This window comes from Anabrus simplex, chromosome 8 (assembly GCF_040414725.1).
Source record: "Anabrus simplex isolate iqAnaSimp1 chromosome 8, ASM4041472v1, whole genome shotgun sequence".
Classification (NCBI taxonomy): Eukaryota; Metazoa; Arthropoda; class Insecta; order Orthoptera; family Tettigoniidae; genus Anabrus; species Anabrus simplex.
The window spans coordinates 232,353,246-232,378,348 of NC_090272.1; the positions used below are offsets into that span (position 1 = coordinate 232,353,246).

General features: G+C 39.5%; 1 protein-coding gene across 1 annotated transcript in view; it reads right to left on the minus strand.

Moving 5' to 3' along the window:
* Positions 1-1,044: 1,044 nt before the first annotated feature.
* The window catches only part of LOC136879039 (glutathione S-transferase-like), a 32,045-nt gene continuing 7,986 nt past the window's right edge, over positions 1,045-25,103 (minus strand). The window contains exons 2-4 of the mRNA XM_067152771.2: positions 20,178-20,345; positions 8,262-8,404; positions 1,045-1,321 (exon numbers count right to left, since the gene is read on the minus strand). Of these exons, the coding sequence (XP_067008872.2) occupies positions 1,154-1,321; positions 8,262-8,404; positions 20,178-20,345 (479 nt within the window). The 3' untranslated portion in view covers positions 1,045-1,153. The remainder of the gene's footprint in view (positions 1,322-8,261; positions 8,405-20,177; positions 20,346-25,103) is intronic.

The following is a 25,103-nucleotide window of genomic DNA, read 5'->3' on the forward strand; positions in this document are numbered from 1 at the left end:
TTTAATCCCGTGATGTATCTGAAGATCTTTTTAGTCAGTCATTTGTCATCCATTCTTATGAGGTGTCATTTGTTTCCGCATTTGTGTCCGTGATCTGTTCAGTGTACCTGTACAGCTCCTCATTTCTCCAACTCCCATCAGTAGTCTTTTGTGGTTTCAGAATTTTCCTCTGAAATTTCTTTTCTTTCTTCTTGAGTTCTTGCAGCTTCTCCTTTTTTATATAGGATAAGATATTCTGAAGCGTACAATACTTCGGAGTTAAATACGGAATTATAATGTCCGATTTTGGCCATATGTGTTCTGTGTTAGCTTATAGGCCAGATCTAATTTTCTGGCTCTTGCCTTATTTACCTCTTAATCAGTCCGTTGGGTTGGATCCATTCACCCAGGTACTGTTTTTTAACTTCTCTGTCACCGAGCTCGATAGCTGCAGTCGCTTAAGTGTGGCCAGTATCCAGTAATCGGGAGATAGTGGGTTTGAGCCCCACTATCGGCAGCCCTGAAGATGGTTTTCGGTGGTTTCCATTTTCACACCAGGCAAATGCCAGGGCTGTACCTTAATTAAGGCTACGGCCGCTTCCTTCCACTACCTAGGCTTTTCCTATCCCATCGTCGCCATAAGACCTATCTGTGTCGGTGCGACGTAAAACAAATAGCAACAAATAACTTCACTGTCCTTTTAATCTTCCCATTTTTTGCCTCCATATACTTCTCACTTCGGTGTTTGTACACCATATATTCCAATTTTTCATAAGAAACTTTAAGACCCTTTTTTTTTTTTTTTTTTTTTTTTTTTTTTTTTTTTTTTTTTGCGATTTCACGCAGATTCTCCAGCATCTTTTGTTAGAATGGCAAGGTCATCTGCAAAACCTGAAGATTTGATTTCTAGATTCTGTGCTATCTTCCCCAGGTTTATTCACTTATTCCTTCTGATTTCCAAATTGACTCAGTACATGAAAGGAAGAAGATGATGACAACCTGGATAGAGCTGGAAAGGGGAAATTGAGGGTTATGGTGAAAGTTAGTAACTCTATCATGAATTTTACCTCATTTCACATGGATGAATTGTTCTTTAATGAATGACATGTTACATTATAAATTATTTTTAAAAAATCAGCTTGAAAATATGATGAATTAAATATGTCAGATAAAATTAAAATTCTGTTACAGGTCTCTTCTCAACCCAGGCTTTGATGGCAGGAATTGCTTGCACCTTATCAACAAGAGCTTTGAGGTTCGGATATTTTGCAATCACATTTTCTCCCACAAAGTGATTGAAAGTTGCATGGACGGCACCGAAGTAAACATCTGCCCAGGTGAGCTGCAATCAAGAATATATACCGCATAGTTTAAGTATACAATTGAATTTACTTTAATTAATATTTAATTTTGGCGACCACTTTCATCTTATTAGGTCATCTTCAAATAGTACATATTGAAGAGCTGTTAAGTATAGAATAAAACCAATCCAACCACACCAGTGTGATCATGAATATTGTGATGACAGTAGTGCCAGACCTGCACTTTGATCCTTGCAAATAAAACAAGTACTGTATGACCATAGCTCAATTGGTAAAAGCATCCGATGTGAAATCAGAAATCTGTGGCTTAGTCATTTTTGTTCTGTACTTAACACTTCTAGAAAACGTACCGTATGTACTGAACTCAATTTAATACATTGAAAGGTTATTTTGAGAACATTTTCTGCAACAAAAACCATCTACCAACTCCTCTGGAGGACCTGCCCTGCATTATATCTAGGAATCACTGTGATAACTTGGTCAGTATAAATCATAAGTACATGCCTCTCCATCCTCCTATAAACATTTATCCCCAGTTCTTACACTCACAGATCAGGAGTTCTCTGCAAATAAACCCCAAAAACTTGAACCAGAGATACAGGCAGTTAAAGTTTTTGGATACAAAAGTATGTTATACAGAGGCATACTATAACTTTAAAATTAAACAAGGAAAAAGGAAGATAATAATGACAAAAAGTAATTGCTGTTTTATCTTTTCATTTTTACATATACTGTAAAACCTTGTTTACGCAGATCTCCAGAACAGATTAGTAGATATTTTAAAATTGAAATTCAATGTTCACATTAGATAATAATTTTTAACTATGATAACAAGAATGTAACTATGTGTGTATGTTCAGTCTGAAGGCTGGTTGGATCCTCCACAGCTCCACCATTAACTGTCATAGATGGCCTAGGCATTGCTGAAGAGGCATACTAGGGAAATGAGGGGTGAGGTACTTTCTCATTTCTTTCCTCACTGCGTCAGAAGTTGTTATTACATATCAATCTGCCAAACCCACTGAAATGCGTGCACCAACCGACCCTATGAGCGATATTTTCACACCATTCATAGCAGGGACTGGCTGCATAAGGAATGGTATTACTAGCATCGCTCGTACCTCAGTCACTTTCACATTGTAAAAGACAAGGATAAGACTGAGATAGATCAGATCAATAAAAGTAACACCGGGAGATAGTGGGTTCAAACCCCACTGTTGGCAGCCCTGAAGATGATTTTCCATGGTTTCCCATTTTCACACCAGGCAAATGCGGAGCTGTACCTTAATTAACGCCATGGTCGCTTCCTTCCCACTCCTAGCCCTTTCCTCTCCCATCATCACCATAAGACCTATCTGTGTCGGTACGAGGTAAGGCAAGTTCTAAAGAGAAAAATAAATAACAAAATTGTTCTAGCCCATACCAGAAGACATAGTGCACTGTAAACACTAGGTTCCACTACTGTAACTGTGAGTACACCAAATATTCACTTCTTAGTTCGATTCAGTGTACAGTTCCTGCATAGATTGTACAATAAATCATCGTAATACTGTACTGTAAAATGTCTCTTTTTTGAGTTTGAGAAATATTTAATAGAGTGACACAAGGTACGGCTATAAATGTGCTAGGAGGAAGTGTTGTCCTTGATCCCCACCCCTCCCTCAATCTCCTTGGTTTTCCCCCATTTTCAAACAGCTCGTCATGTTATTTGGTTTATAGTGTGTGGTTCAACTGGATTGTTTCTATTTTTATCAAAGTGTTTGGGAGTGTACTTCAGTGTATAAGTTTAAAATAGTATCGAATCATAGGAAGGTTTTGCTTTCAATAGACAAAAAGTTAAATGCTATTAATCAAAATGATAAAGGAGAAGCAATGAAGTAAATAGCTACTTAATTGGGAGTTGGAACTTCAACACTGTCCGACTGAGAGAAGCAAAGAAATTGAAGATTTTTATTGTAAAGTGCTATGTAAAGACAGTTTGGAAGGCAGAGGAACACTTATGCCTGCTTAACCAGGCTATGATATGGTCTAAATCCAGAAAACAAGGTGTCATTTAAGCAGATAAATTTGTACATACATACATACATTATCATTATAGACTGTTATGCCTTTCAGCATTCAGTCTGAAAGCCTCTGTGAATTTACTAAACGTTGCCACAATCCTCAATTTTCAACTAGTGTTGTGGCCTCATTTAGTTCTATACCTCTTATCTTTAAATCGTTAGAAACCGAGTTTAACCATCGTCGTCTTGGTCTACCTCTATTTCTCTTACCCTCCAGAGCAGAGTCCATTATTCTCCTAGGTAACCTATCCTCCTCCATTTGCCTCATATGACCCCACCACTGAAGCCGGTTTATGCATACAGCTTCATCCATCAAGTTCATTCATAACTTAGCCTTTATCTCCTCATTCCGAGTACCCTCCTGCCATTGTTCCCACCTGTTTGTACCAGCAATCATTCTTGCTACTTTCATGTCCGTTACTTCTAACTTATGAATAAGATATCCTGAGTCAACCCAGGTTTCGCTCCCATAAAGCAAAGTTGGTCTGAAAACAGACCATGTAAAGAGAGTTTCGTCTGGGAGCTGACTTCCTTCTTACAGAATACTGATGATCGCAACTGCGAGCTCACTGCATTAGCTTTACTACACCTTGATTCAATCTCATTTAATATACACTGACTGACAGAGCAAATGCAACACCAAGAAGGAGTGGTTCGAAAGAGATGAAAGTTGGGGAAAAAACAGAGACGGCACGGACGAATAATTGATGTTTATTTCAAACCGATATGCAGGTTACACAATGCGCACGGCATCGACTCAGTAGGATGTAGGACCACTGCGAGCGGCGATGCACGCAGAAACACGTCGAGGTTCAGAGTCAATAAGAGTGCGGATGGTGTCCTGAGGGATGGTTCTCCATTCTCTGTCAACCATTTGCCACAGTTGGTCGTCCGTACGAGGCTGGGGCAGAGTTTGCAAACGGCATCCAATGAGATCCCACACGTGTTCGATCTAGAGAGTACGCTGGCCACGGAAGCATCTGTACACCTCGTAGAGCCTGTTGGGAGATGCGAGCAGTGTGTGGGCGGGCATTATCCTGCTGAAACAGAGCATTGGGCAGCCCCTGAAGGTACGGGAGTGCCACCGGCCGCAGCACATGCTGCACGTAGCGGTGGGCATTTAACGTGCCTTGAATACGCACTAGAGGTGACGTGGAATCATACGCAATAGCGCCCCAAACCATGATGCCGCGTTGTCTAGCGGTAGGGCGCTCCACAGTTACTGGCGGATTTGACCTTTCTCCACACCAACGCCACACTCGTCTGCGGTGACTATCACTGACAGAACAGAAGCGTGACTCATCGGAGAACACGACGTTCCGCCATTCCCTCATCCAAGTCGCTCTAGCCCGGCACCATGCCAGGCGTGCACGTCTATGCTGTGGAGTCAATGGTAGTCTTCTGAGCGGACGCCGGGAGTGCAGGCCTCCTTCAACCAATGGACGGGAAATTGTTCTGGTCGATATTGGAACAGCCAGGGTGTCTTGCACATGCTGAAGAATGGCGGTTGACGTGGCGTGCGGGGCTGCCACCACTTGGCGGCGGATGCGCCGATCCTCGCATGCTGACGTCACTCGGGCTGCGCCTGGACCCCTCGCACGTGCCACATGTCCCTGCGCCAACCATCTTCACCACAGGCGCTGCACCGTGGACACATCCCTATGGGTATCGGCTGCGATTTGACGAAGCGACCAACCTGCCCTTCTCAGCCCGATCACCATACCCCTCGTAAAGTCGTCTGTCTGCTGGAAATGCCTCCGTTGACGGCGGCCTGGCATTCTTAGCTATGCACGTGTCCTGTGGCACACGACAACACGTTCTACAATGACTGTCGGCTGAGAAATCACGGTACGAAGTGGGCCATTCGCCAACGCCGTGTCCCATTTATCGTTCGCTACGTGCGCAGCACAGCGGCGCATTTCACATCATGAGCATACCTCAGTGACGTCAGTCTACCCTGCAATTGGCATAAAGTTCTGACCACTCCTTCTTGGTGTTGCATTTGCTCTGTCAGTCAGTGTATTACCATTCTGGAAGAACACACAACCTAAATACTTGAAATTATCGACCTGTTCTAGCTTTGTATCACCAATCTGACATTCAGTTCTGTTTAATTTCTTACCTACTAACAACAATTTAGTCTTCGAGAGGCTAATTTTCATACCATACTCATTGCACCTATTTTCAAGTTCCAAGATATTAGACTGCAGGCTTTCAGCACAATCTGCGATTGAGACCAAGTCGTCAGCATAGGCCAGACTGCTTATTACATTTCCACCTAACTGAATCCCTCCCTGCCATTTTATACCTTTCAGCAGATGATCCATGTAAACTACGAACAACAAAGGTGAAAGATTACAGCCTTGTCTAACCCCTGTAAGTACCCTGAACCAAGAACTCATTCTACCATCAATTCTCACTGAAGCCCAATTGTCAACATAAATGCCTTTGATTGATTTTAATAATCTACCTTTAATAAATTTGTATATTTAAAATAATTAAAACTATGTAAAAAATCGCGTGTGTAAACTATTAATTATCCTGTAAGAAAACTAGAGCAATCAAAAGAAAGTGGATTTTAGATGCAGAGAAACATAAAAACACCTGGAAAATCTCGTGCAACAGAAAATGAACAGAAAAATGTTCCCCAGCATAATGAACGTGTGTATTACCATGAGGGAGAAGTAATAAATAGGGTTTGGGGTAGCGCAGACTGTAATATGTTACATGTTACTTAATCTTGAACCTTGATGTGTTGAACACTGCAAGGCATCTAATAAATTATGCCTGCAACTAAAATGGAGTCAAAAGACCTGTTAAAGAACAATACACTCTCTATAATATGTCACACTTCGTACAGACAATTTATATACAGGATAAATTCATGGGATATGCTGGGTAAAAATGTAAGAAAAATTATATCTTCCTGTTCAGTTAGCAAAATATTGGCTGCTACACACTTCACAATTTCATAATTTGTGAAACGTGAATATAGAATCTATTTTGAAATTTCCTTAGGCAATCAGGGCAAGAAATGGGCTCCGTATATAGTGTTGTGTCATAATTCTGAGGAAACACTATGTAATTGGATGAAAGGAAAACAAAAAATTATGCCGTTTTAAATCCCCATGGTTTTCATGAACCCAAGGACCAGAGCAGCGATTTATTTCTGCCTGATCAATGCGAAGGGTATTGGCAAGAAAAACTGGCATATGATCTCATATCCTAGTATCACACACTCTGAGACACTCCCAGTTCCAGTTTTCAATTACTTTGTTTCTGATGAGGACAAAGGCAGTGAATGCAGTGATCACGGGGCTTTTGAGATGCATGAGGGAATGGGTGTAGAATCTGACGGTAACTAGTCATTGACCCCTCAGCTGGAACATGAAGCGAGATCGTCCTGAGCAAGTCCACAAAAGCAAGAGTTATAGTCATAAAATTTTTGCCTGATTAGGACCTAATTGAGTTATTCATACCATCTTTGTAAAATTTTGTTATTTCCTCTCACTTGGCCAACGGCCGTAGCCGTGTTGAAACACCGGATCCCGTCAGATCTCCAAAGTTAAGCAACATTGGGCGTGGTCAGGAGTTGGATGGGTTGCCACGCACTGTTGGTGGGGGGTAAGGGAATGGAGGAGCGGATAGGAACTGGCCACCCTACCGCACGTAAACTCCGGTTCAGGAACTCCTCTGCGGAGGTTCGGACCTGCCTTCGGGCAGAATAACCCTTACCTACCTTACCTCTCACTTGTGTGTAGATATAGATGTTAATTTTCAGAAAAATATATGATTATACTAGATTAAATTGTATTTTATAGAAGTTTTATGCTTGAAATTTCTATTTTGTTGTATTTCAAACCCGTCAACATATCTGATACAAGTGGATGTTTCTTTTCTACAAATGAATAACATTCTCACTGGTATGGTGTCCAAGATGACATTTAATTTAGTATGTTAAACTGAATATTGAAAAATGTAGAAACATTTACATTAAGATGAAAAATAAGAAATGTTCAATTGGAAAAACCTGTCACCTGCAGAGAAAATCTAATTTTGGATTTGAGATTAGCCTACCAACATTAAGTAATAAGAAGTGTTTATATAAATGGAACAAAAATTTTCTTCCCCATCGGTAGGCATATTAACATGTAAACCACATGCACACCATTTAAATTAGACTTTCTTCAACTCCTATTCTGGGAAGTCATTTTTGATTTACCACTTCCACCTGCAATGCGCTTGAATTGATGTGGATCATAACTAAAAACCTTGATAAATAATCAACAACTGTGCCGGCAGCAAACGTAACAGGAACATGAAGAATATGTGCATACACGTCAAGTTCCAGGCATTGACGCCTGACTCAGCCTTACTGCTAGTGACGTCAGTGGCTTCGGACAAGTACCCAAATAACTAACTAATTCCTGCATTGAATGGGGCAGGGCAAATATAATTTGCTTTCAAATAAAATTCCCTCTCATTTCTGATGTGTTATTTTTTACAACTTGCTTTATGTCACACGGACACAGATAGGTCTAATGGCGACGATCGCCTAGGAAAGGGCTAGGACTGGGAAGGAAGCGACCGTGGCCGTAATTAAGGTACAGCCCCAGCATTTGCCTGGTGTGCAAATGGGAAACCATCTTCAGGGTTACCGACAGTGGGGTTGGAACCCACTATCTCCCGGATGCAAGCTCACAGCTGCACGCCACTAACCGCACGGCCAACTCTCCCGGTCATTTCTGATGTTCAGTTAAAAATCCATTTTTAACCCAACTCCTCCTTTAAAATCTTAATTATTATTGTCATGAGGCATTGCCATTATTATTTTATTAAACACAGAACTGTAAATATGTATACCATGCCTACAAGAACCCGGTATAGATACACATACCTTGCCACCAACAAAGTAGCCCCCATTTTCTTTCACTCTAGCATCGAATTTGCTGAGCATTGATGGTACCGTCTCCTTCACAGCGATGTCCTTCTTCTTCTTCTTGAGTGCCTCGTCGCTCTCAAAGTAAAAGCCTGCCAAAGCTGAAATTGAGAATCAACACAACAGACTTGAATGATCACTTAATTGAAATGGCATGGCTGATGGAAATAGTAGGAAAATTGTCTCCTCAAAAGTTTTGAACAAATATGGAACATCATGTATTAGATAAAATACACTCAGTACACTGCAGACACACATGTAGGCTGGAGTTGAAGTAGGTTAAGAAGAAACGGTGAGAAGGAAATGTAAAGTAAATGAGGATGGTGTTAAGTGAATTGCAGAATGAAGAAGTGGCACGTCTGCATTCACATTCAAGACGGTTGACCACCTAGCATGAGGAAATGACAGAAGGATATAACACATAGGGGGGTGCTTATGGACAAGATCACAGAATAATATTAATAATGATAAGAAGAAGTAAAGGAAGAAGAGAAGGATAACAGCTAAAACAGAACAATTGTCAAATTAGTAAGAAAATATATTACTGTTTACTCTCATTTTAGACCTTCTTTTTTTATAGACACAAAAAGCGGCATACTCTCTACAAGTATCACTGTCTTGATTCAAACTATGGATCATGGTGCATCTGAAAAGTCTTTATAAGGAGCAAATTCTCTGGTGCTTACTACCAGCAGACAACAGCCAAGAGCCTTAGAGCTAAATCTCTGGGACTGTTGCTACATGTTAGCTGAACCATCAGAATCAGTGACAAAAGATCATTTTTAAAATGCATGGGATAAACTTGGGTCAGCAGATGAAACTGAAAGGAATGGCTCCAAAGAGCAGCGGAGTAATGAGGTTCATGAAGAGTGGGCTGAAAGTGAGGTAGATATTTGAGTGAGGGAAGGGTTCCAACAGGGCATTGTGCATCAGGTATGGATTGTTCTAGTGGCTATCCCAGAAACTGAGTCGGAGCTTGGAACATCGTGGTTGTCATCTCTGTGCTTCCAGACTGAGTGGAAGGCATGATCCCAGCATATGCACTAGACTACAAGGGTAGACATAATGCAGACATCAGTCGCAGTGTTGGCAACATGAGGGGCTAGGAGTGACAGGGATACCCAGGACATCTCGTGAGGTACATTAGTGCAGCATGAGTACAGAGAGAGAGAGAGAATTTGAAAATGAATTAAATGAAAACAAGAAGGAGAACACAATTTATTCTTTCCTACAAACTATCACAATTATTAACGGATTTTAATTTTTTCAATCCGAACATGCCTTCAAATTGAAATTTCCACTAAATAGAATTTGTTCTGGTTTCTCATTAACTGTACGTGGACCATTTCCAACTCTCACTCGGTGTTCTACTTTGTTTTCCACTCGTGAACAGTCCATCATCAACCTTATCACTGCCACTTTCATCAGAATCTGACAGTGAACTGAACTAGAACTGAAATGTGCACTTTCTAATATTTCTTATGCGGAATAATCACTTTCATTATTTTCTGGACAATATGTATGCAGTGATAGGAACCATGGGTGCTGAATATATGCCACATAATTGTCTTTAACTCATTTCCCCCTACAAGTTCAAGAATCACGTTCATCAAGATATAATGACAGAGTAACTTTCTAAGCAGTTCAGGTCATGTAACTGTGAGCTTGTGGGTTTGAATTCCACCGTCAGCAGCCCTGAAAATAGTTTTGTGCATGTTCCCATTTTCATACTAGGCAAATGCTGGGGCTGAATTTTTGTAAAAGCCACAGCCACTTCCTTCCCATACTTAGCCCTTCCCTATCCCATCGTCAACAAAAGACCTAGCCAAGTTTGTGTGATGTTAAAACACTTGCAAATAGAAAGATGTATTCAAGTTGGAAATGTGTTTCTGTTACTATAGATTTTGATTACGATATTCTAGCTTATTATTGCATTCAGAGGTAGTGCTAGTGTGTTTTCCAGGCCATTGTATTAAAAGGCAGTTGTAAGGGCTAGGGATTGTATTTAATAAACAACTTACTCATCAATGCCAATAATTATAGTTGAGTGTCATGAAAATAAAAATCAATTTGGTATCAAACATCGTACAAATTTACTATTGATAACAATTCATAATAATAAAGATACATATTTAAATAATTGATTGATGATATAATTATGACAGGTCCACGTTATATACTACCTTAGTAGTCCTTCCATCAGGTGTTAAAATCACTTACTCAGGAGCAGGCCACATAAAATTGGCCATGGGAAAAATGTCTTCCCTTAAATCAATTCCTGCTACTTTCAATGATTGCCCTTGTGACTTATTGAATGTCATTGCAAAACAGAAATTGCATTTTAGGTATTTGTGTGAAGAATGTTTTTGTACAAAAATGAACGTGTATTTATTTTGCGGCTGAGAAAATTTTTAAAATTAGGCTAAATTTCAATTAAACCTCCGTTTTAACCCTTTAAATTCAAAATTTCATGAAACCCTTCCTTAGCATGCCTTTATGCATTTATGCAAACATATCTTTAAAATTTAATATGGATGACTCATAAATCACCTTTGTCCTCCTCTGAATACATAAATGCAGTGAAGATGACATGCAACCTCACCACAGTCAGGTGGTTCCCGGTAGGTCTTTCAACACAACCCGTTGCCGCCAAAATGGCTCCAATGAGACAGAAACCCTTGGACATGTGCTGGGATTCTGCCGGAGGACTGAACCAATGCGCAACCACCGCCACCACCGTGTAAGATCGTCGATTGCTCAAGGCTTGAGACAGCGTGGATGGGAAGTGCACGAGGAGGTTCACTGCGTCTCTACCGATGACTCTAATCGGAGGGCGGACATCGTAGCCATCAACAGAGAGGACATTAAAGCGATGGTCTTAGATCCCACCATTCGCTTTGAAAGGGACCTGGATCAGGCTCAGGATGTGGACCTAGAAAAGCAAGCTATTTATGTTCCATGCTTGCCTTACCTTTCATCTAAGTATAAAATATCTATCGATCGGTGGATTGTCAGAGGCCTGCTATTCGGAGCAAGAGGCGCCCTCCCTAGTCAGACATCAAACTTCCTACAAAACTTGACAGTTCCATTCTGCGAGTTAGAAAAAATAGTAATACAGATACTGAGGGACTCTCTGCAAATCATTCATTTCCATCTGTACCTGAGAACGTGATTGACATTTCTCCCCCACTAACCCTGGGAAAAAAGAAGATAACAGCTTCAACGATTAAATCTTCATTTCTTGACATTGAAATTGAAACTGTATTCCGGATCCAAATGGTCACCCTCGTTGGAGGACGGATGATTTATTTCTTTAATAAATCTCTCTCTCCCCCTTTAATGGTCTTAGCTGGGCATTTATAAGGCAGTCAGTAAGGACATGCTCTTTTATAGATAGGCCTATATTATATAGTTGGTTATCTCGTTCGTGGAATGAATGCAAATAACCGAGATGTCTGAAACCACTTTTCAACTTGATAGGGAAAAAGAGGGGTCAGATGAACTTGATTTCAGAACTGGAAAAGATCCAAAAGAAAAGCATTTGTGACAAAAGAGTAATCTTACAAAAATGGTGCAAATGTTAGGCTGGGAAGACTTGGGAGTGAAGAGATGATCTGATTGACTAAGTGGTATGTTCCGAGCTGTCAGCGGAGAGACGGTGAGAATTGACGTTAGTAGACAAATAAGCTTGAATGGAGTTTTTATAGATTGTGTGCGTTGTGTAGAGATCACACTTCTTCTCAAGTAATTTCATGCACTTCTCAAATCCTTTTACTATAGACCCATGGCAGCTTCAGCGGCAGTGCCGCCAAGACATGGTCCTATGCTTTAGCATTTCAATAACAGTTGTAAAAATCGTCAAACTACTACCTACTTCTAATGAGGATATAAAATTCAAATATTATTCCAAATGCATCTCTTTTCTAAAATAATCACCAATTATTGGAGTTCTGCGAACTGTACCAAGATTCAATCCTTCCTTGGAACAATAGAATATCAGTGGAAGAAAACCCTGTGTGACATACGGCCATAAGATGGATAGTCCTGCTGTACTTTAGCCAAAACAGGATATCGAACCAGGTAGCTAGATCACCCACAGGACTTTCAACCCTTGCAGAGAAATTCACCAAAGTTGCAGCAATTGCCTGTAGATGGCAGATAGTTATGGTTGGTCCTGCTAGTTCGTAACTGTAAATAACTTCCTCACCAGTATATATTATTGGACCCTTCAGTACAGCTAGAATCAGGCGAACAACAGCCGCATGATATGCACTCTGAGAAACAGGCATTTTATGTTCCAGTATCCAGTTACCTCAGGGAAAAGTACCATGTCACCGTTTATGGATTGTTAGTGGGTGCAAGAGGTACCATACCAGCGATGATCACTGAGTTGTGGAATAGATTTGCTCTTTAAAAAAAAAAAATCTTACAATCTTGTGTCTTATGACAAACCCATTGAGGGTCAGTTCCCTGAATAAAGCATTATATCTACAGAGTGACCAAAAGTCGGTTAACATTTGACAAGGCAATACTTCACAGAATATTGGAGGTAGAGAGGTAGACACACATGATTGGCATGATATAGAGCTTTATTGACACCAAAATAAAGAACACAAGAAGTCACAAGTCTACCGCGATCGTCCGACCTCATTAGGGATGTTAATAGACAAGATCCGACGTCAATTTCTTACCATATCTACGGATATGCTGTACAGTACTTTTTACATTGTGCCTCAACTACAGGTTTTGTTGATGAACGACGGCTGACATGTTTAGCATGTGTTATAAAGGACATCTTCTTTGCTAAACCTCGATGTTATGCTAATTATTGCTTGTGTATCATATGAAGCGCCATCTGTTGGTCATTTTGTGTAGTTTACGAGTTGTGCTTGTCATTATTTTGATAAAGGCAAAAGAACACGTCTTGTTTACAGAACATCAAAATTCCGTGCCTAATCTTGAAAAGGAATGTAGCAGAATGACTCATTTTTGCCAAGAATGTCCCACTGATTCATGTTGTCCTGCCCAACCACGTTCTATTTCATTCTGTTCTTCAAATACAGTATTTTTAAAAATTAAGAAGAATATATCATTTTACATGCCTTTGCTGGTGGGACATTGTGTTATGCAGTGCACTATATCTTCTGGTATGGGCTAGAGCAGTTTTGTTACTTTCATTGATCTGTCTCAGTTTTATTCTTGACTTTGACAATATGAAAGTGACTGAGGTATGAGCGATGCCAGTAACGTCATTCCTTATGCAGCCAATCCCTGTTTTGAATGGTGTGAAAATGTTATTCATAGGGTCGGTTGGTGCATGCGTTTCAGTGGGCTTGGCAGACTGATACGTAATAGCAACTTCTGGCTCGGTGAGGAAAGCAACGGGAAACTACCTCACTCCTCATTTTCCTAATATGCCTCTTCAGTGATGCCTAGGCCATCTATGACAGCTGATGGCGGAGCAGTTAAGGTTCCAACTAGCCTTAGGGCTGACAACTGAACATACATACACATATCATTTTACAATATTTCGATAGCAGTTGGCTATGTAAAGTTTTGACCTTGTACTGTCTATACAAAAACTCATTAGGAAAGTGTGAAGAAATTAGTTTTTCTCAAGCTTTGCCTATTCTCTTTATTTCAGCAACTTATTTCTAGATTTCTTGATTTTGAGTTGTAACTTACAAGGAATATTATTACTTCATCATACCATTTTTAATTTTATAATAGTGTTTCTTCCTATTGAATAAAGAAAAATATTACTTTATAATGGTGAAGGTAGGTAAATAATTTAATGTTGTCGAGTAAAATTAAAAATTGTATGAAGACTAGCCTTTGTCGTTGTAACTGCAATATTAAAAAATGAATTAGGTACCTACTTAAACTCTTTTCATGCTACCATGTTTAAAAAATAGGGGCTGCCTGGCCGAGGCAGTAAAGGCGTGCTCGGTTCACCCATCAGAACGTTGAAAAATTTAAGAAATTAGGTTTCCTTCTGGAGGTGCACACGGTCCTGAGGTTCACTCATCTTATGCAAGAAAATGAATAATTGGTTATTTCCTGAGGGCAAAGGTGGCTGGGTGTAGTGTTAATCACTCTACCCCATTAAGTGCCGAGGTTACGGAGAGTGGAAGCCTTTACCTTCCACCCCTCCAAGGACCTTCATGACCTGTACGGAGATGACTTTGCATTGCTACGTTTTAAAAAAATATTTAGAGAACAGATGTCCTGTCTTGGACCTTCAGTAATATGTCCCCCTGAATGTATCGGCACATGGCACAGTTTGGTACTCATTAGAAGTTCCATTGAACATTTGTCAGAAACAGTGCAAAGATGTTCATCAGATTATCTTTATTTAATGTGTGTAAAATTGTTAAATTTTTCTCTGTAGTGGTAAATTTTATGGTTTGAACTATCATGTGTGAACTCATGGCTGAGTATCTATTGTGCTTTTCTGCGTTAATATGTTCCTAATATCATAATATTGTATATCCGTGTTTGTAGGAAGTTTTACAATCGAAGCATTTTAGGCTATATATCCCGAAATTTATGTATTTGTTCTTTTTTGTTATGCTGTGGTGGTTCTAAAGTAATTGACCGGGCGAGTTGGCCGTGCAGCTGTGAACTTGCATCTGGGAGATAGTGGGTTCAAACACCACCATTGGCAATCCTGAAGATGGTTTTAGGGTTTCCTATTTTCACATCAGGCAAATGCTGGGCCCGTACCTTAATTCAGGCCACAGCCACTTCCTTCCCACTCCTAGCCCTTTCCTCTCCCATTCTCGCCATAACACCTATCTGTGTCAGTGTGATGTAAAACAAATTCATCATCATCATCATCATCATTTCCCTTTATCCAGCTGTAGCCGGGTAGGGGCAAATATGGTTCCTCTCCACTTTCTTCGGTCTTTCCACCACTCCTCCTCCAACACTGTGTCCCAGTCCAGGTTTCTTTCTATAATGCTGAGTTCGATGGTATCCTTCCATCTCAATCGTGGTTGTCCACGGCCTCTCCTTCCTTGGATTTGCATTTCCATCACCTTTTTTGGCATTCTTTCGTCGCTCATACGCTTTATGTGCCCAAACCATCTTAGTCGGCTCTTCTCTATTCTATCATTCATTTTTTCCACTCCAATTTCTTCCCGGATTTTCTCATTCCTTATTTTGTCTCGTCTACTCTTCTGTATCATACTCCTCAAGAATTTCATTTCGGCTGCCTGTATTCGACTCTCATCCTTCTTTGTCATTGTCCAAGTTTCTGCTCCGTAAGTTGTTATGGGTACGTAATACATCTTGTACATAGTATCCTTTGCTTCCATTGGCACATCTTTGTCCCATAACATATTTCTTACACTATGATAGAAACAACTTCCAGCTTGAATCCTTTTACTAATCTCAGCATCCAGTCGAGCATTCTCCATTAATTCACTCCCCAGGTATTTAAACGTTTCCACTACTTCCAGGGGCTTGTCTGCAAGTCTAATCCGACCTTTCCCTTCTTTCTCCCCTCTAGTCATAACAAGAGTTTTACTCTTTTCTACACTTATTTTCAATCCACATTCTTCAATCTTCCCATTCACCACATTCAATTGTTCTTGAACCTTCCTGTCATCTTCTCCCCAAATCACAATATCATCTGCAAATAACATCATGTTCATTTCTCTTCCTCCATATGCTGCTTTTGCTGTTCTCATGATGTCATCCATTACTATTGTAAATAGGATTGATGATAGAACACTTCCCTGTCTCAGCCCACTAGTTATTTTGAACCAACTTGTCCTGCCAACTTGTGTTTGCACGCAACTACAACATTCCTTATACAATGCCATGATCATTTTTATTAATCCCTGTCCAATTCCTTTTTGCACCAGACTGTCCCAAACTTTTGTCCTAGGGACACTGTCATATGCCTTTTCAATATCAGTGAATGTCATCACCATATCATTCCCGTACTCCCAATGCTTTTCCATTAGTTGTCTCATAATGAAAATGGGCTCTATTGTTGACCTTCCACTTCTGAAACCAAACTGATTTTCCTGTATCTGCTTCTCAACCCTCAACCTTATTCTACTTTCCAGTATCCTTTCCATTATCTTAGCAACATGGGATATTAGAGTAATTCCCCTGTAGTTCTTCAAAACTTTCTTATCACCTTTCTTGAAAATTGGGATGATTATACCTTTTTGCCAATCCTCAGGGACCTCCTTATTCTCCTAGACATTCCTGAGAACCCGATATGTCCACTGCAGGCCTACAGCTCCAGCTGCCTTTATCATCTCCACTGAAATTTCATCTATTCCAGCAGTTTTTCCATTCTTCATCTTTCTTACTGCCATTTCAATTTCATTCATTGTAATTTCTTTATCCATTTCTTCGTCAACTAATTGCCTTTCTTGGTCGTCCATTGAATGACTGTCATCCGTTCTTACGTTCAGCAGCTTCTGAAAATACTCTCTCCATCTATTTCTTATTTCTTCTGGCTTTGTTAAAATTATGCCACCTTCATCCTTCACAAATCTGGTGTTTACTTGATCTCTCTTTTTGTTTCTTAAGATACCATACAGTAATTTCTTGCTGCCCTGCGTATCATCTCTCAATTTCTGTGTGAATAAGGCCCAGCTTTTCCTCTTTTCTTCCTCCACTACTTTCTTGGCCAAATTCTTTGCCTCCACATATTTTCTTCTACTTTCTTCAGTCTTAGATGTTTTCCATGCTTTCCATGCCATTTTCTTTTCCTTCACTTTAATCTTTACCCTATCATTCCACCAGTGTGTTTCTTTGTCTTTCACATTTCCTGATGTTCTACCACACACCTTTTCTGCACATCCAACCAGTGCTTCCTTAAATATTTTCCATTCCTCTTCAACATTCCCCACCTCTGTCCTGGGTACCAAGGGTATTATTTCCCTTTGAAATTCTTCTTGTATGCTTTTCTCCTTCAACTTCCATACTTTAATTCTTTTCTCTCTTCTTAATTGGGGTTTTTCAGTCTTTCCAATTTTCAATTTTCCTATCACAACTCTATGATCTCCACCAAAGACTTCTTCAGGCATGGCTGTTACATCTACAAGGTTCTTCCGGTGTTCTTTCTCTATGATTATATAATCAATCATGGTCTTTGTTCGTCTGTCTCCCCAGCCATACCTTGTAATTTTCTGACTGTTCTTCTTCCTACACCAGGTGCTTCCAACAATCATTTGATTCCTCATGCAAAAATCCACCAACAACTCGCCTTCTGGATTTACATTTCCATATCCAAAGGGCCCTACAACATCTTCCTTTCCTTGTCTTTCCATTCCAAGTTGTGCATTTAGATCTCCCATCAATAGTACTTCCTTATCTTCTATCTGTCTCTCCACTTCCTCTAAGAAGTCCTCTAGATGTTCATCTATGCAACCAGTTTGTGGGGCATACAACTGAAATAGATCTTTCACGCCATTTTCAAACTGGAGTCTCATCATCATCATCCTATCGCTGACATACTTTGTATATTCCAGATATTCTTGGATTTCTCTTCTAAGTATGATGGCCACTCCATTTTTTGCTTCAGGTCCTCCACTGTAATACAGCCTGTATCCTTCTCTCAGAGGGATCTCCCCTGTACCCCTCTTCTTGGTCTCGCACAGTAAAAAAATAAAGTAGTTGTCTATTAGTGTTGCTTGTGTGGAATGCTATTTTGAATTTAAGCCTCTTAAAAATATTAGTAATTAGCTAAATGTTGCTGTTATTGTAGGTAAAAGTGGTGAAGTTCTTCCTATTATTCTTCTAATCTTTTTTAGTTGTGTTTGGGGTTTGATTTTAATTTTGTTTGATAATTTGTCAATGTAGATTTTGTATGTCCATTACTAACTGCTATTTTGTATATAAGGTTAATTTCTTTTTTTAGATTTTTTAATAAAGGAATGTTGAGCATACTAAAAATTAACTATTTTTGTGGACTTCTAAATAGTGCAAGTCATTATGTATTGTATTTAAGGGTTGGGTTGGCTTCTTGAATATTTTATAAGGATAATACGACAATTTTTGCAACCTGTATTAACATGCTAAAGCATAGGACCATGCCTTGGCGGCACTGCTGCTGAAGCTGCCATGGGTCTACAGCAGGGCCTCTCAAACGCCCAAACTCTCACGCGTGCAGAGCGAGGTGCATAGGCTCTGTGCACTGTGCATCGGTACGCTTCGCCTCAACTCGGCTTGACTCGGATGGTGTAGTGTGCTGAGAGCGACGAAGCGTTTGGTGGTAGACGACGTGTTTATCAGTGAAATAGACAAGCGCACGACAACAACATAATAATGGAGCAACCTGTTTCGAAGAAAGCAAAGACTTCCGAAAGTCCATTTCAATCGAACTGGGAACTTTCGTATTTTTTTTGTTTGTTTGTCGTGACAATAACGCCAAATGCTTAATCTGTGGGACGATAATTACGTGCGTAAGAAAATCATCTATTGAAAGACACTACAACAGACTACATTCGGAAAATTATTGTGAAATCATAGGAGACGTCAGAGAGAAAGAATTAAGGAAGTTGAAACAGCTTGAAGAAGAGCATTCTATATCCACAAATGAGTTTTGTTCCAGTACTGTAGCATGTTCATTTTGGTTACGGGTTCTGCATTTTTTAAAAATTATGTTTACATTCCTCTCAAACATGTATGTGTATTTCTAATTCACTTTTTTAATTTTTTTAATAACACTGGTAACCTTGTCCCATACAACTGTGCGTCTCCGCTCACCACACGTAAACATTTCGCAGTGGGGGAGAAACAGCAGTGAAGGTGAGGAACGCGGAGACAGGCCGAACGGGGAGACAGGTGTAGGGAGAGAGGAGTGGGGGGTCTGCACTCTGGTCAACCAAGCGAAGTCGTCTTTTGCACCGTGCACAGTGCATGCACCACGCGCATGCACCCTGAGAGGCCCTGGTCTACAGTAATAGGATTTGAGAAGTGCATGAAATTAATTCAGAAGAAGTGTGATCTCTACACAGTGCACACAATCTATAAAAACTCCATTCAAGCTTACTTGTCTACTAATGTCATTTCATGCCACCTGTCCACTGACAGCTCAGAACATTACAATGTAATGTATTGAATAAGTGGTTGTGAATAAAATTTTATAATTTTAATATATCAACTTTAGTACAGTTCCATTATGAGATTAATTACATGTAACATACCACTTAGTCAACAGATCCTGACTGACTGACTTATAAACGCCCAGCTGAGATCATTAAATTAAATAGAGACATTCAATTTTAAGGATATGTTCGTATAAGTGCATAAAGGAGTACTAAGGAAGGGTTTTACAAAATTTTGAATGTAAAGGGTTATAATATGGGTTTATCGAAATTTAGCCTAACTTTTGTTACTTTTTTCAGACACAAAATAAAATACAACTTCATTTTTGCACTCAAGATGCTTTATAATATAAATACCTAAAATAGAATTCCTGTGTTTCTTGAAATTCAGCTTACAAGGGGTGTGAAGGTAGAAAAGATTATTTTTGAAATTGACCTTTTCTTCAATTTTGTTGGCTTTGAAATAAAATATAACTTGTTTTTGTACAAAAACATTCTTCCTAAACATGCCTAAAACACAATTTCTGTATTTTGATAAAAATTTTACTTATGAGGGGTGAACGCTTCTGAGGCAAATCTACTTTGAAGATTATTTGTACAGATTCTCATATCAGCGACAGGTTCAGAGATGTCCCTGGCACTTCATGTCAGTAGTTAAGAGTTAGCATTTCTTTCTTATGTAAAAGGCAAAAACAAAAGGGGGTTCTCTACAAGGTATAAACATTTATATAAAGATATAAAGGAATAAAAAGATTTGTTTTCTAAAGAACTATAAATAATAATAAAAACATAATCTTACCTATTCTCAGATCAATAATGGTGTCAACAACGGAATCAATCTCCAAAGCCTCCAAATCATCTTTTCCAGTAAGACCGACTTGTTTTGCCACATAACGTGCAATGGATGCTCCTTGAGGGAAGGGCTTCCCATCAATTTCGAGGATGGGAAGTTGTGGAAATGGGTAAGCTGTAAAGGAAAGAGATTTATTTATTATAAGTTTCAGTTTCATTACTGATACTGTTAATTATTCTGTGTTACATCCTTCCTTTGCCCAGGAAATCACTGGGAATCACCAAGCTGGTTTCATGCCTGGCTTCTCTGAGTCTAATCAAGTTTTCATTATGAAACAAATCATTTCAAAGATCACATTAATATACAGAAAATACATGCAGTATATATGCAAAATTCATAGTTTAGAGTCGAAATTATGCTTGTGGACTACACTGCCATGTATTTGCATAGAATAAATAGTCAGATCTTCCATTATAAGCCCTCGGTTGACACTCAGAGACTATGTCCCTTATTGTCTGTGTGTCAGCATCACAATCACGGCGAGGAGAGGAGAGGAGAGCTTATTCCACTTGTACAGTGAGTCAGCACATACATCATGACTAGTTATTTTATTGTATGTCTCAGCACCACAACCACACAACCACAATAAGGAAAGCTCAGCTTATTCCATTTGTACAGTGAGTCAGGACCATTATTGTCCCGGATTCTGTTCACCTTGGACCAAATCCCTCTGGGTAGATCAAATTCAGGTACTTTCATGAAGATACGAGGGTTTGCATGAATGCAGGATCTACCAGACAAATGGAATATTCAGATGGGGGCAGTGAGTGTAAGGTACTGTGGAATGTATGAATAATCCTGAGCATGTTGACCAGGTGTGGGACAGAAAGCAAGGTAGTCCTTGTGCTCCATAATGTTTATTCTCAGAGAGTACAAGAACCTTTCAAAGTAGTTCCCTAGATTGTTCATAACACATGATGCAGGAGCCCACATGCCTCACTATGGTTCTTTCATGCTAGGGATGAGGTCAAAATTACACAAGGACAGGTCTGGTGAATATGGCAGATATTCAAGTACCGGTACTTCCAACGTGATACCTACTGTCATAGAATTTTATGGAAATGAAGATCTTTGCATAAAATTGTGTGGATGATTCATTTTTCAATGCCTTTTTCAGCTTGTAACTCAAGTAGTGTCCATCTTCCATGCACATCCATGCATTGGGTAATTACTGCATGTGACACATCAATTCAAACATGAACTGGTCTTCCAGAGCATTGCAAGTTGCTGCTTGTTCACCTCCATGCTGAAATGCTGATGTGAATCTTGTAACAGTTCCATACGGAAGAGCATTATTTCCGACATCTTCTACAAGCTCTCTGTGATATTGTTTGGCACTGCAACCCTGGCATGCGGCTAGTTTGATGTACGGTCACTGTTCTTATCTTGTCATATCCATTCTTCATGGAGCTTGACTCACTACTTCAGTCTTGTCACCCTGTGCCTGGTACCTCTCCAATGCACCGCTATCTCTTGGTGTGTCCATGTACTATGAGTGTAATGCTTCACAGATCATATGACTTTTGTACGGTAGTTCTGTGCAAATGTGAGGTAAAAAGTAGTTGCCCTGGCTTATGCTGCCCACGTAGATGGCATGTTGTGAAATTGTGAAAAACCAAACAACCTTTAATGAGATGACCTCTTTCTCATCCAGTAAATGTCCTCTCTAGTTCTAGGCCGTGCAAATAGTTGGGTGATTTGATCATCATGAATTGGTAGATACTGATTTCCATAGATCTTGTGGTATTCTCTAACCAAAGCAATGAGTGTATGAAGGCCACTGAGTTGGTGTGAATTTTATTGTTCTGGGTATCAGCCTTAAGGTTTTGTTCAGCTGAATGTCTTGGAATTAGGACTGTTGAGTCAAACAGGGGCACAGTAGTTGACACCAGAGGGTAGCAGCATAACAGTCCCACGTTGTACCACGCAGTTAATGAATTATGTTATTCTGAGAGTTCAGTTGTGGAGTAATGGGTATAGTAATTTACTGAAAATGAACAAGTACCATAACATTGTTCTTGAAAAGTTATCCTTCATGTCCTGTCATTGGCTAGCACTTATGAAACCATGTGGTGGCAAATGAAATGTCTGTTCAAATATTTGTGGGGATTCTATGAAGTCCTGCAACAGATATTGAACCTCTGATGATACCACCTCAACTCGGCTGCACTGATCTGCTCTGCATAACATTGCACACGCGGTGAAGATGTTTATAATCTTTCCGAAAATGAAGGCTGCTCTATTGTCATCATCATCATCATCATCTCCCATTATCCAGTTCCAGCTAGGTTGGAGTACTGATGATAATTCACCTTTCTTTTTCTGTAATTGTGATCTTATATTTGTCTAGATCAAGTCCTCCCATCTTGGTCTCTTTTCTTCAGACTTAGGCTACATGATCTATTTCAATATCCTTCCTCCTCCATTCTCTGTACATATCCAAACCATCTTCGTCAATTCTTGTCAAATCTGCCATTCAACTTTTCTACTGCAATTTCCTCCCTGACATCTTCATTTCTTACTGTGTCTTTCCTATCATTTCATTTTAGTACTGGTAGCTTACATTTTTTTCTTCTCTCTTCTAATCACTGCACAGGTCCCTGTAGTACCTCTTTCCTCCAAACTAGGCTCCTCACATTCTGGTGGAAGCAATCGCCTGTTGCACCCGTGTGTTAATTTCTATATCCTGCCTTATTTTTGTGCATTAGCTTGTTCTGTAAGTGTTTGAAGCTGTTCACAATTTCAAAGTTCTAACCACTAATGTTTATGATTACTTTCCCTACTCTGTAGTAGCTAGTGTAGCCAGGATCGGCCGATGGAAGGGGTTTATAGTTTCATGCATGACTTGTCACAGATGTAAGTGGATTACAGATCTGTTGGTTCTACAATTATGTCTCTGAATGTTTATTTAGTTGATTGTTAGTTTCTGTTTATTTATTTTTTGTAAAAATTCTATGGGTGGTTTTACCTCCTCCCATAACCCCCTTCCCTCCACCCTGGCTATTCCCCTGCTCCACTGTTACCTCTTGTTTTCATCACTGTCTTGCTCTTCTCCACAATTTTCTCATTCAGTATGCCAAGCTGTTCTTGCACACACTTACACAGTGTTGACAACAAAGATTGGCTAAGTTTTTGTTTTGAAGAATGATATAAGGTACTGGCCATTATTGTCAGCTAGTGTTATGAGGGGATCCCCTTTGGTGAGTAAATTTACTGCTTTTCAATCATATGTGTATTATGTTGAATATATTCTATCCTTATATTTTCACCTAGAATAGTTGAGTTTGTAGAGCTAGAATAGAAGGCCTAATTGTACTAATAAATATTAGCTTTTTCAAGCATGTAAGTTGCAAACACTTTTAATTTCTTTTTTACAAATCAAAACTTTACCTTGCATTTTAAAAATAATTTGTGAACATGACATTAAGGATGTCTCCCCCTATTACTGTAGATAACAGTGAATAGGCAAGTGTTCTGCAGGGCTTATTGATAAATACAATTTATATGTTCAGTAGGAGTGACGAGTTCACCTAACCTGACCTTGGTTTTAATTCTTCCTACATTTTGGAGTGACACCTTGCATATTATTCTTGTGATTTTACAAGCTTTTAGTGTAGTCTTTGTAACAATATCTATCCTTCCATTTTGTGCTAATGACACCATTATACACTTATCCAAGCCGTTTAATAGGGTAGATCATGGGAGACTGCTGATGAAAATAAGGGCTATTGGACCAGACAGAAGTGGTTGAGTGGGTGGCTACAATTCTAGAAAATACAATTTGAATATTTAGAGTACAGTGCTCTCCTCAGCAATTTTCGTCAGTCGAGTGACAGGAATGAGTAGCCGGGCGGGGAATATTAGGTAAAAAAATTAATATGATAGCATTTCAGTGTATTTCCCTCAGAGCATTAACAATAATATCGGACAGGTACATATTAAATGTAAAATTCAACTATTTTAGTGTTTATCACAACAAGACATAAGAGAGTATTTTGAACTTCTAGTGTTCTACCGTCCGTTCATAATCATGTAAAACCAGGGCTTACCACTCTTTCGCTGTGGAGTGCCGTACGGGTTAGTGACGTCATGCGAAATCGAGTGCTCGCTAATCGAGACACCGCTCGCGCACGGCACTACATGATACCAAATACAGTAGAGACAATACGCGACACTCAACGAGATATCGAGAGACAGCTATTAGAGCTCTCTCTAGCGGGTAGACCTGAGAACTACTGATTCTGTCATAAGAGCACGTGTATTTGTGTGTGAAGTTTTTGGTGTTATTTATGCATTTTCAGTGAGTTGACATAATTAAATAGTAGTGTATGTCATTCTTTGATATCTCCTCTCAACATGAGGTGAAAGGTATGTGCTGTGTTTGGCTGCAGTAACTATGAACTAGAGAAGAATGCGCGGTCTTACTTCCGTTTTCCTCGTGACAAAGAGATTTTTATAGTACTTCATAATCTTCTGACCTGCTCGAGCCATATTTTAACTGGCTAAAAATATAATACACATATTTTATTGTATAGTGCAGCAGTTAACCTTCAATACCGATATGTTGTTGTAGGTGTGATCTGTGGGTTTTATTTAATTCAGGAAAATACATATGCATATGAGTGTGGCTGGTTGTGTTCCAAGTTAACCCATTTGGAATGCCGTAATGCGTTGTCAAGCACTGAAGAAAATATGGGTGATTTAAGAAATGTACATATTTTGTTGAAACAATATGATGATGCAAATTTGCTTTACCCTGATGTAATGGCATAATGGCTAGTATTGCTTATAGGGAAAGTTTAAATGTTTTTGAGGCTAAATTTATAGACTTTCTTTCTGTTATTAGGCTTCAAGTTAAAAGGAAAATTGTCC